This window comes from Hordeum vulgare, chromosome 7H (assembly GCF_904849725.1).
Source record: "Hordeum vulgare subsp. vulgare chromosome 7H, MorexV3_pseudomolecules_assembly, whole genome shotgun sequence".
In the NCBI taxonomy this organism is placed as follows: Eukaryota; Viridiplantae; Streptophyta; class Magnoliopsida; order Poales; family Poaceae; genus Hordeum; species Hordeum vulgare.
This window is the reverse complement of record NC_058524.1, coordinates 550,471,840-550,485,237: the sequence shown is the minus strand read 5'-3', so window position 1 is coordinate 550,485,237 and position 13,398 is coordinate 550,471,840. Positions and strand designations below refer to the sequence as shown.

Genomic DNA, 13,398 nt, shown 5'->3' with positions numbered 1-13,398 from the left:
GACCAAAAAGGAACTTTGCTCTTTTAATTCCCTACGGAAGTAACTATTTTGGTCAAACTGAGAAGACATGAAACCTTTGACATTAGTTTCAATCTCCTCCAATTTTTTGAAATAGTTTGGTTTGTCCATGAGGAAAGGTCTCTCACGAACAAGCCTAAGAGCAGGCGAGGAAAACGGGCGAAAGGGAACGACAAAAAGGCAAAAGAAAACGGCAAAGGAGAAAGGCAAATGAAAACGACAAATGTGAAGTGGGGGAGAGGAAAACGAGAGGCAACTCGCAAAAAAAAGTAAATGCAAGAAATGAGTTTGTGAGACCTACTTGGATAGATCTCTCCTTCCCCGGCAACGGCGCCAGAAATTCTTTTTGCTACTGCAACAAAAAACCTTCCAACGGCGCCATAAACAAGCGTGCTGACGGGAGACTATTCTTGTCTTGATTCTCCTCAGCAACGGCACCAGGAATCCTTCTGCTACGGCTACGCCTTTAGGGACTTCCTAGGCAAATATGCAAAGGATTCCCCCGTGGCCTTGGAGCCTTGCGTTGGTGTTCCCTCTAAGCGGAAAGGGCGATGTAGTACAACGGCGGTAAGTATTTCCCTCAGTTTGAGAACCAAGGTATCGATCCAGTGAAGGAGTATCACAAGTGTCTGCACAAACACAAAGAGCTTGCTCCCAACGCTATGAAGGGGTTGTCAATCCCTTATAGATTGTTTGCCAAGTGAGAACTGAAAGCAACAAAGTAACCAAGCAAAGTAAAAGTGAAAGTGGAAACGATAGGTGTGAATAGACCCGGGGGCTGTAATGTTCACTAGTGGCTTCTCTCATGAAAGCAAGTAGACGGTGGGTGAACGAATTACTGTCGAGCAATTGATAGAACCGCGCAAAGTCATGACGATATCTATGGCAATGATTATATCGATAGGCATCACGTTCAAAACAAGTAGACTAATACTTTCTGCATCTACTACTATTACTCCACACGTCGACCGCTATCCAGCATGCATCTAGTGTATTAAGTCCAAAAGAACAAAGTAACGCCTTAAGCAAGATGACATGATGTAGATGGACAATCTCATATCTACGACAAAGCCCATCTTGTTACCCTTGATGGCAACTACACGATGTGTGCCTTGCTGCCCTTATTGTCACTCGGAAAGGTCACCACACGGTAAGAACCCAAAACCAAGCACTTATCCCTTTGCAAGAATCATAGATCTAGTTGGCCAAACAAAACCAAGACTCGGAGAGACTTACAAGGATATCAAATCATGCATATAAGAAATCAGCAAAGACTCAAATATATATCATAGACAATATGATCACAAATCCACAATTCATCAGATCTCGACAAACACACCGCCAAAGAGGATTACATCGGATAGATCTCCATGAAGATCATGGAGAACTTTGTATTGAAGATCCAAGAGAGAGAAGAAGCCGTCTAGCTACTAACTACGGACCAGTAGGTCTGAAGTGAACTACTCATGAGTCATTGGAGGGGCGATGATGTTGATGAAGAAGCCCTCCAACTCCAAAGTCCCCTCCGGCAGGGCACCGAGAAGGGTCTCCAGATGAGATCTCGCGGAAACGGTAGCTTGTGGCGGCGGAAAAGTGTTTTCATGGACGCCCTGATTTTTTCTGGATTTTTAGGAAATTTATAGGCCAAAGACCTAGGGCAGGGGGGCACCAGGGAGGCCACAAGCTTGGTTGCCACGGCCTCCCCCTGGTCGCGGCAACAGGGCTTGTGGGCTCCCTGTGGTCCCACTTGCTTGGCCCTCAAGCCTCCCGATCTTCTTCCGTTCTAGAAAAAATCATTTTGGGGATTTTATTCCGTTTGGACTCCGTTCCAAAATCAGATCTGAAAAGAGTCAAAAACATAGAAAAAACAGGAACTGGCACTTGGCACTGAGTTAATAAGTTAGTCTCAAAAAAGATAAAAAAGGTAAACAAACATCCAAAGTTGACAAGATAACAGCGTGAAACCATCAAAAATTATAGATACGTTTGAGACGTATCACCTGCACCTGCTCCCTTTGACTTTTAGAATAAATAGAGATATTTTGTTTGTTAGAACGAAGCGCATGAATACAACGCTGCGTTGGAGGCCGCTCTCTTGGCTGAGGAGGCAACATAGAACGTCTACATGAGCTATCACTTTGACTATTACCCAGACCAGTAGTGGTGATCACCAGGCTAGGCCAAAAGCCTAAGCTTGGGGGAGTATGTATTCTCATCGACATTATACTCATGTTCACACATTTCACATCAGTTGTGGGTATTCATCCTCTTTCATTGTATATCCATGGTTAGTTCTATTTTCACCTTCTTCTTGTGTGTTTGAAAAACTAAAATATTTCTTGATTCTTTTCAGTTTTTCTTTCGTGTCTAATTAGTTTTCAGTACTAAAAAACCCAAAAAGATTTCTCTTGATTGTTGGGAGCTTTCCCATGTACATAATCTTTCTCGTTCTTGTTTTTCCCTTTCTTATTTACTTTTGTTGGAAAAAACAAAAACTCCAAAAATATTTCAGTGTGTTTCTTTGAATTTCCCCTCCTTTTGTTGAGTCCTTGAAAGGGAGAAGACCATGATGAAAATGTTAAGTGGATCTCGTATGCATTATTGTTGATCTAACAAAGAGCCAATATTACCTTGTCTTCTCCTTTGAATAAACTGTTTTGCAGATTCCAACTTAGTCCACATCACACTTGCACTATTATTATTTTCACATCATTTGGTTTGCAAGTGAAAAGCAATAATGATGATATTTGATAAAGTGATCGTGGTCAAGGAAGTTGGTATGAATTCTTCTTGTTTTCTGTTTTGTAAATATGTTTAGCTCATTCGATCTTGATTCAACATATCATGAGTAAACATGTTTGTGATGACAATTGTACGAATTATGCCCTAGAGGCAATAATAAATTGGTTATTATCATATTTCCTTGTTCATGAGAATTGTTTATTATCCATCCTATAATTGTATTAATTAGAAAGTCAGGTACATGTGTGGATAGATAGACAACACCATGTCTGTAGTAAGCCTCTACTAGAGTAGCTCGTTGATCAAAGATGGTTAAGGTTTCCTAAACATAGACATGAGTTGTCATTCTATAATCAGATCACACCATTAGGAGAATGATGTGATGGACAAGAACCAACCGTAAGCATACCATATGATCATATCACTAAGTTTATTGCTATTGCTTTCTACATGTCAAGTATATGTTCCTAAGACCATGAGATCATGCAACTCTCTGACACCGGAGGAATGTCTTGTGTGTATAAAATGTCATAACATACCTGGATGATCATAAAGATGCTCTACAGGTATCTCGAAGGGTGTCTATTGGGTTGGCATGGATCGAGACTTGGATTTGTCACTCCATATAACGGAGAAGTATCTCTCGACCCTCTCGGTAATACAACATCACAAGAAGCTTGCAAGCAATGTGACTAAGGAGTTAGTCATGGGATCTTGTATTACAGAACGTGTAAAGAGACTTGCTGATAACGAGATTGAACTAGGTATGGAGATACCGACGATTGAATCTCGGGCAAGTAACATACCATTGGACAAAGGGAACTGTATACGGGATTGGTTGAATCCTTGGCCCCCATGCTCGCCTCGCTGTGAAGCTCGAGCCCTCCATCGACCATGTGCCCGGAGACCATGCCCCGCAGCTCCGTCGGCCTTCGGTACGTCATCTACGACCACCACCTCGATCTCAACGCCTCCGCATAGCCGGGATCGACGTCGTCTTCCTCACCTACGGCCGCCGTTGCCTCATCCTATCTACCTCACCGGAGCTCCTCCGCCCCGTCGGACGCGTCATCCGCCTTCCCCTGGGAGCGACACCCCCATTCCCCTCGTCTCCCCTTCTGTTCATCGCTTCGTGTCACCGTCCTGTGTTGTGTGAGTTTCGGCCTCTGGTCGTGGCCACCGCGACAGCGCCCAACCCGGCGCTTGTGTCCGGCACACTCTACCTCGCCTTTGTCCGCACCCTACCATGTACCCACCGCGTCCTGGCCGCCCCGGAGCACACCCTGGACACGCCCAGGCGCGTGCCCGCTGCCCCCGTCGCTGCTTTTGCTCAGCTGCCGCTGCTGCTGCTTTGCTAGCTACTTCTCATGTCGCGTTGTTGCCTATTGCTTACTGTTGCTGCTGCGTACTGCCGCGGTCGCTGATTATTGCCACTGCTGCTTTGCCTGGCTGCTGCTACTACAACATGCTGCCGCCGGTGCTCGCTACTGCATGCTACTCCATCCGTTCCTAAATATAAGTCTTTTTAGACATTTTATAGGAGACTACATATGGAGCAAAATGGGTGAATCTATACTCTAAAATATGTTTATATACATCTGTATATAGTCCAGTAGTGAAATCTCTAAAAAAACTTATATTTAGGAACGGAGGAAGTACTTCCGTTGTTGGTCGTGGCCGATGTGCCCGTGCGTGCGTGCCAAGCACACGAGTGGCTGGTTTGGGCCATCGCTGGTTGGCTAGCCCATGTTTAGACTAGATGATAAATAGAGGTTAGGTTACTCTATGTAAAGATGACATGTGGGTCCCTTGGAGATTAGACTAAATAATCAAAATTAATTTAGCTACTATCCATGACAGCTGGGTCCCACTAGGCCTTTGACCAGCCAAATGTGGACCAGTCATTGCTCACTGGGAAGTTGACCAAGTCAACTGGCGCCACCTTTCATACACTAGTTGGGTACACTTCTGGGTATCCATGGCCATTTTCCCTATTTTAAATTCGAATTAATAATAATCGAGTAAATACAGTAAATCAATAAAACTTTAGAAAACCATATAATTATTCATAAGTCGAATGAAAATAATTTATACATAAAAGTTGACCAGTAAAATATAACGAATCCGAATATGCCATACACATACGTGTCACACCCCTCTGACATAATGAACATGGACATTTTTGCATTAAGATCATCGCCCAGAAAATACTTGGAGTCGGGAAAATGTCGTCAGATATTTTCCTCTTCTTTTAAAATGCTTAGGGATGCATTGGAGCAAGTCGCCCACACATCTTGTCGTGCCATTGCATTGGTGTTGCATTTGATTGCTCCATTATTTATTTGTTCCCCCTTCATTACTTCTTTTTGGTAGACCTTGATACTGCGATAGACCCCGAGACTGTTGTTGACCGCGAGTACGACTATGTCGACGACGACCTGTCCTTTTTAGCAAAGCAACAAGTCAAGCAAACCCCCCTTGATCATTCCTATATCACCCATTCTTTCTCCCTCATGCTTGCATTAGATTTTGCTACTGTTGTAGATAGCTCATATTCTGATGCATAGCCTGTTTTTGATGAACTGCTACTTTACTCTACCGCACTTTAACTATTTAGTATAGGTGGAGGGGTGTTCCCCTTTTACCCCTTAGTCTGAGTTGCCCCGCTTTATCATCAAGTCTCGATCTACTGATCAACAAGTCAAGACCCGTCACATCATTCACACCCCTATTAGTTGTATAACTCTGCAGAGCTACTATCAAGTACCGAGGGTGATACCTCGTTATGTACTCCGATGTTAGCGTTGTAGTGTAATTGACCAGTGGTGGTTCTTGGAGGGTGATTCCTCCTTCACCACCTCCGATAACGACTCTGTCGTACACCCCCACTCAAGCGTGGACAATCGAGGGTGATTCCTTCCTGGCCACCTTGACGGTTACATCGTTCGGATCCATCGAGGGTGGTACCTCGGATCCCCCCGATGTTACAGCCACACAGTTACTTGACCTTGCTACTGGGAACTTGATGAGTTGTGTTGCGGGTGGATTCCCGCGTGGATGTGATGAGGCGTGGCCAGGCATTCTTGGCCCTTGCCACACATCCTCGAGACGGGGCAACGGGACCACATATCGTGGATTGTTGATCGTCGCCACAGTGTTAATTAAAATGCTAATGGGATTTGGGTATTTGAGCTCAGTTGTTCAGGAGACCTTTTCGCACTAACCTTCACGTGGTAGAAGTTATGGGTACTCGACGTCGTCGTATCCGCCCAAGCTCTTCAGACGTCAGCAATGGAGCGGCGCACACCCGAGTGGTCTGTGTAAGCATCGTTCTTGTATAAGAGGTGCCAGGACTGACCTCGACAGCCCTCGCATCATGTAGGAGTGCAAAGGGTGATGGGCCCATGATCCCTGCATGCTTAGGATTTAGACCTGCGGGCCGGCCTCTTTATTGAGCCTAGGTAGGGATGCGACATGTTGATTTTCCGAGGCCGGGCATGGCCCACGAAAGTGTGTCCGTCTAGAGTGTGATCGAGCGTGTTGGGTACTGTGGTGCACACCTGCAGGGATGAAATTTAACTATTCGAATAGTCGTGTCCACGGTTATAGGACGAGTTGGAATTGTATCATGATCTTATACAACTTCAACTGTTACTTAACTGGAATGTTTGCTCCGGGGTTGCTTTTTGCAGGGAGTCGAGGACGAATCTATGGGCATGACCTTTTATAAATTGCTACGACAATATGACTATATAATTGTGTTACTTGATCTACTATCCTCTATTGCTGCAAGACACTGAAGATGCTAGTATTCGATAGGACTAGCCCCTTCTCTCTATTCTCACATTGCTGCAGTCAGTCCACATATAGCCCCCTTCCTTTGATACTGATGCATACTTAGTATAGTTCTAATGTCAGTCTTGTGAGTACTTTGGATGAGTACTCATTGTTGCTTTGCTCCCCCTTTTCCCCTGGATACCATTGCTACGACCAGATGATGGAGCCCAGAAGATGGCGTATCCCGTCGACTACGTCTACTACCCCGACGGTGCCTACTACTACGTGGAGGCCGCTGACACCAGGAGTAGTTTAGGAGGTTCCTAGGCAGGAGCCCTCGCCTCGTTCAATCTATGTATCGTTTGAGCTAGCCTTCTCTAGAGCATTATCCTTGTTTTATATCTATACTCAGATATTTGTTGCTTCCGCTAACTTGTGTGTTTCTCGAGCTTCTGTATTCTAGCCCTCGAGGCCCCTGGCGTGTAATATGAAGCTTGTATGTTTTTATTTGTGTCTAGAGTTGTGTTGTGATACCTTCCCGTGAGTCCTTGAGCTTGGTCGTACGCATTTGCGTGTATGATTAGCGTACGATCAAATCAAGGGCGTCACAATTCTCTTCTTCAATTTGCACAAAGTTAAATATTTCCTGTAAAGCAGCTTGTTTTTTAGGAGCAACAAAACATTTTTCAGTGAAGTAATATATCATATCCTAGGGCCTACACACACAACCAGGAGTAAGAGTGGGGAACCATTTCTTAGCATCATCTTTCGTAGAGAAAGGAAAAGGCTTAAGTATATAGTAATAGCGCATATTTTCCTCATGAGTAAACAAGGTAGCAATATCATGCAATTTAGTAAGGTGTCCCACAACAGTTTCATTTTGATAACCATGGAAAAGGATCAGATTCTACTATAGTGATTAACTCAGGATCAACACATAATTCATAATCCTTATCAGTAACACATATAGGAGAAGTAGCAAATTTAGGATCATGTTTCATTTTCTCCATCATATATTTTTCTTTCAGTTTGCATAGCAATTTCCTCAAATCATCTCTATCATTATAAGCAAAAAAATCTCTATCCATCTTCCCATCCATAACATAACCCTCAGGTACGTCAGGCATATCATATTTATTAGGAGAGCTAGGCATAATAGGTGAATCATAGTTTTCATCAATTCCAACATTTTCAATCTCTCTAGATCTAGCAATATGAGCATCAAGTCATTCATCAAGCGGTTTCAGTTTTATCAAGCATAGAAGTAGCATCATCATAAGTTTCATGAATTCAGAAGTAGCATCATCATCTACTTTTTACATATCAGAACGAGTAGCATGTGGTGGTGTCATAATATGATTCAACAGTAGGTGAATCAAAAGCAGAGCTATATGGCAATTCCTTACCTCCCCTCGTCTTAGAGGGTATGATGTTGGTTCTAGCATCTTTCACATTCTTCATAGTGAAAATTGGATATCCTCAAGTGAACACAATAAATAGAGCTATGCTCCCTCTTAATGGCGCTAGAAAATAGTCTTCATAACCCCCAAGTATAGGAGATCGCACCAGTCTTCACGGGTAGTATTACACCCTAATTTATTGATTTGACACAAGGGAAGCCAAAAAATATTTATCGGTCTTAGAAGTTGAGTTATCAATTCATACACCCCTGGGATATCTCTCTGGAGGAAAAGTTTTAGTAGGACATCAAAATAGTAGTAGTAACGGTAATGGTAACAACAACATATTTGTAGTGATGAAACAAGAGAAGTAGCAATAGTAACTTAGCAAGATTCAGTGTATGAAAAGCGTAGGCATTTGGATCGGTAATGGATACACACATTTATTGGATGACATTCATCATGTAACAGTTACATACTAGAGCGACACAGAACCAGCTCCAATTCGTCAATGTAATGTAGGCATGTATTCCGTGTATAGTCATACATGCTTATAATAAGAACTTGCATGACATCTTTTGTCCTACCCACACGTGACAGCGGGGTCCATAAGGAAGCTAACGAATATTAAGGCATCCTTTTAATAGAGAACCGGAGTAAATCATTAACACATAGTGAATACATGAACTCCTTAAACTACGACAATCACCGAAAAGATCACAATTATTTTCACCTTGGGGTATGCGGATCATGACACGTAATAGGTGCATTCAACTTGCAAGACAGGATCCAAACATTCTCATATTCATCAACACATAATAAATTCATATCTGAAATCATGGCGCTCGAACCTAATGATAAGCATTAAGCATAACAAAGTCATAGCAACATAAATCTAAGAACATAGTGGATACTAGGGATCAAACCCTATCAAAATAACCTGATTACATGATCAATCTCATTCAATTCCATCACCGTCTAGCAAGCCTACAAAGGAATTACTCACTCCCGGCGGTGAGCATCATGATGGTGTTGATGGAGAAGTATTGATGATGACGACGACTATGAAACCGCCTCTCGGGAGCCCCAAACAGAATCCACACCAGCTCCCCCAAGGAAGAACAGGAGGTGGCGGCGGCTCTGTCTCGTAAAACGCGATGAAAACTTCTCTCTTATTTTTTTATCCGTAAAATGCTCAAGAAGGAAGGTATTTATATAACACCAATGGTATAATATAAAAGTATTCCTCACCAGCCCTTCTCGCTCCTCCTCCTCCTCTCCTTTCTCGCGTCTCCATTTCCTCCCACCAAATACAGCACCGTGATCCGCCACCAATCCGTCGACCGATCCCCGGCCATGGCCGCCGACTCCGCCGACTGCTGCCCGTGGGACGTGCTCCCGACGCACCTCCAGGAGCGCATCCTCTCCCGCCTGCCGCTCACCGCGCTCATCCCCGTCGCCGCCGTCTCCCGGGCGCTGCGCCGCCTCCTCCGTTCCCCGGCCTTCCACGCCCTCCTCTCCCAGCACCGCCACGATGCCTTCTTCCTCCTCTCTCCGCGCCTCGCCTTCCACCCGCTCTCCCGGCGCCTCCGCCAGGTGCCCCCCTCGCCCCTGCTCGATCCATCTGCCCCTTCCCCTCCTCTCATCTCCTCCGCCTCCCCCTCCTTCCTCGTCACTGTCGACTCGCTCTTCCGCCTCCCGGCGCTCCCCGACCGCTCCTACATCATCGCCGTCGTCGTCCCACCCTCACCCTGTTCCTCCACCAGCCGGGATCACACCCTCGTTGCCGTCACCGACGGCGCTGCTGTCCGCTCGTATTCCCTGGACTCCTCCGATCCCTCCCCACGGTGGGTACCTGGAGCCGAGCTCCCGCTTCCATTTGCGATCCTTGGCAATGCCGCGGTCGCCAGTGACCGTGCTCGTCTCTTTGTGCTCGGCCGGGGGCCGGACGCGCTTCTGGTGCTTGATCTCGAGACCGGGAAGTGGGCTGCTCCACCAGTGGTGATGCCGCACGGCCTTACGACGGCCCACCTGTTTGTTCTTGATGATCGGCTGTTCTTGGTAGGTGGGGTGGAGAGGTTGGGGGTGCTGGAGCGGGTGGTGGTGTGGCAATTGGACAACGACGAGGCAGTGGGATGGGGGGAGGTAGCCACAATGCCGTCGGAGGTGTTTGATGAGTTGGTGGCTGATAGGCAGGGCAGTTTCTGGCACTTTCAGGCTGCCGACAGAATGGGGACTCTGTGCCTGTACAATGCTGTAGATGGGAGGCTGGTGATGTTTGATGCGGTGGATTGTGCATGGGCGAAGATGCCACGAGTGTCTGGATTAGACGTCGACGAGAGCACGCTGTGGTTTGGGCATGTCTTGGAGCCAGGCGTCGACCTCTTGCTGGGACAACGCTGCCAGTGTTCATGAGGTTGTTTTCTGGGCCTTCATGTTTTGGTGCAATTCTGAAACTCGAAATCATGTTCCCTGACCGTGAACCTATGTTTCTTTGTAAGTAGGAATAACTGGTTCCGCTAGCTGTTTGCTCCAAAAGCAAAGCAACCTTGTATGTGATATAACTTCAAGCATCCCAAGTTGTATCATGAAAGAATATCATTGATGAAAACTTCGATTAACCAAAAGGGCTAGATTTCCCTTTTCTGTTTGTCTGTGGGATGAATGTCAGTGCAAGTTTCTGCATCAATCTTCCCCAAGGTTCTGTGCAGTTTTATTCCTGGTAGCCATACACTTTAATGAAACCTTTTTTTTTGACATGTACCTCAGTGTTATTTCTTTTACTCGCCCGTTAGCTTTTTTGTTTCCCACGAAATATCCGACTTCAAGATTCAAAACGATCTGTAAGTCAAGGCTGTTGAATCACACAAGCTCAAAATTTCCCAATAATTTTGTGTGCAGTAATTTTTTTTTTTTGGGGGGGGGGGGTGATTTTGCTACTGTTTGTCAGTTAGTATTAGTCAAAGCCCCTCAACATTAGGTGGCAAAGCATAATTACTGTCGAAGTGTCTGTTGCAGTCAATCATACTGTGTCAAACAAGTAACTCAACCATGTCAAGCCTTGGTAAAATAGTTACCTTGCTATGAAGCTCTATATAATGGGCCATTTAGTCATTTCCTTGCGGAAAGCATCCTAAGTTCTAATCTGACACTGAATTCTCGATCATGCTTACCAGTGTTTTCTATATTGCCAGAAGGCATAGATAAAAAGATTGTGATGCAGTGACAGGCTTATAATTGATGCCCACTCTGATTTGTTTGCTCATTGGCCTGCAGAGTTATCCCGGTTCTTTTGGATCAAGTGTCAATGTATTATATGTTCAGATATTGAATAAGAGTTGGCAGTCTACTGGAGCATAGGCTGAAGAGCTGGGGAGCAGGATTGGGTGTGGGAGGCAAAGAGGAGGCTTCCGGCCTGTCGAGTCCTCCTCTCTGGTGCCGACCGTGGCCTTGTAGAAGCTGCCCCAAAGAAGTGAGAGTTTCGATTCGGCTGGATGTGGGCCTTATCATGCCTTATGTCACCATGGATGACATTGTATTGTATCTTGTACACATACAGTTTATCTAAAAATGTAGTATTGCTAAGCTGTTTCGTGTAGGCAGCCTAACCTTTTTATGTTCTCACACTGGAAGATTGTGTTTTCATTGTAAAACTACTTTACAATCAAGAGAGAAGACTGCTTAGTTCTAATCTTCAAAAGAAGACTACTGGTCCCCAAGCCCCAAGCTGATTTAAGCAGAGATAGAAGATTATGCTGATCTGCCTTCTTATTCAATGAGGGGGTACATGCTATGGAAATATTGAGCATGCATTGTGGAGATTGGATTTGGGACTGGGAACATGTGCCTTTTTTTGTGTTAGAGGAGGCCAAAAATTATGTTTGATTGGATTTGAAGTAAGCACATCTGAGCTTGTTTATACACAAATTTAGGGTGAACAGTATTTTGATCCCCATGTCTGCGACCAAATTAACTCTCCCATGACAGGTGTTCCCCAGTTTAACCACCAAATATTTGTGGCCAATGAATTTGCTTTGCTTATCACTGTTTTTTTAGGCGTTGGTGCATTTTTATGCCACTATCCTTCTTTTTTGTCCTTGTCAATATTTTCTTTTATCCATTTCATAGCTGTCATCCATTTCATAAGCTTTTGGTAGGCTTTCCTTTTTCACGTGCAAAGACAATCATTGTCTCTTTCTGTTCAATTCCCCACTTCCTTGCAGAAAAAATAATCTGTGACAACCCCAACTGTTAACTCCACATGCAAGCAAAGAAATATGATCCATGCCTACTTTAGGCAACATGGCCAAGCCAATGCCAGAGGCATAAAGACAGAGACTTAAATCTGCCTTGGTTTCAGGATGTTGGAGAACTAACACAGTGGGCTGCCCAGGAATTGATGGACCTGCTACTGATCATTGGCTAGACTTGGTGTTGTTTCAGCTGGTAGCTGGCCTTTGCTGACTAGACTAGAAGGTATGCATGTTCAGCCTGTTTATTACCAATATCTTGAAGACTATATTGTTGTTTATTAGTTTTCCATTTGGGAAGCTAGTCAATCTGTCTAGCTGTTGTGCATTTGCTCGCATCTGCCTTCTCTCTGTTGTATTGGTATGCCACTGTTGAAGAAAGATGTGTCTAACATATCATGCTGTGCAGGAACCATGGGAGTGAATCTTCAGCTGGCATACCATGTATAGGGTCGACTAAATGGAAGCACAACCCTTGTGGTAAAAGAATAGATTTTTTTTAAACTTTGGCCGTCAGATGAGTTTATAAAGGAGCAGTGCCATGCATCCAACATTTTCTATCCGAGGCTTGTCTGAGTTAGTTAATCACTCTAGGATCTAATTGCAAGCTTTTTGTTATTTTTGCAGGAAAGGATCTAGTAATTTCCAATTGAATAATGATCTAAGGATCACATCCTCGTACATAACCAGAAGGTGTGGTACGCAAAGCAATTTCGTTTATAAAGGATACCCCTTTCCTATGATAAAATCTTGCAAGTTCAACAAAACACAAGTAATCCATGCTCATCTTTATTTGCAATATTTCAAACAGTTGTGTTGATGATGTAATTATCATTTGCAATCAATAAAGGTAGTCATGATGGCCTTCCCTAAAAAAAGCGGTTACACGATGAGTTTCATCCACTAGTGTTTCTTTGTGTAGCAATCAACGAAACAAGTTCCCCTAAAGTAAGAAATGAAACATGTATCTGCCGGAAAAAAGGTACTCCCTCCATTCATAAATATAAAATGTTTTAGATATTTCAGTATAGACTACATACGAACTGAAATGAGTGAACAAATACACTAAAATATATTTATATACATTCTATTCACAAAAAGGTTAGACCATCTTACATTTGTGAATGGAGGGAGTAACAAATAAAGACGAGGGGGGGGGGGGGGGATCTTTCTTTGGCCGGGCAAATTGCACTCTCACCTTCACGTCACCT

General features: G+C 44.3%; 1 protein-coding gene across 1 annotated transcript; it reads left to right on the top strand.

Annotated features, from left to right (window-relative positions):
• Nucleotides 1-9,177: 9,177 nt before the first annotated feature.
• On the top strand, nt 9,178-10,587 carry LOC123410841 (F-box only protein 6-like). Its single transcript, XM_045103779.1, has one exon. The coding sequence runs from the start codon at nt 9,294-9,296 to the stop codon at nt 10,350-10,352; it is 1,059 nt and encodes a 352-aa protein (XP_044959714.1). The 5' UTR covers nt 9,178-9,293; the 3' UTR covers nt 10,353-10,587.
• Nucleotides 10,588-13,398: the final 2,811 nt, after the last annotated feature.

Bases quoted from the DNA above. Each gene is read 5' to 3' on its own strand.
- LOC123410841 (XM_045103779.1), top strand. From the start codon at position 9,294: ATGGCCGCCGACTCCGCCGACTGCTGCCCGTGGGACGTGCTCCCGACG.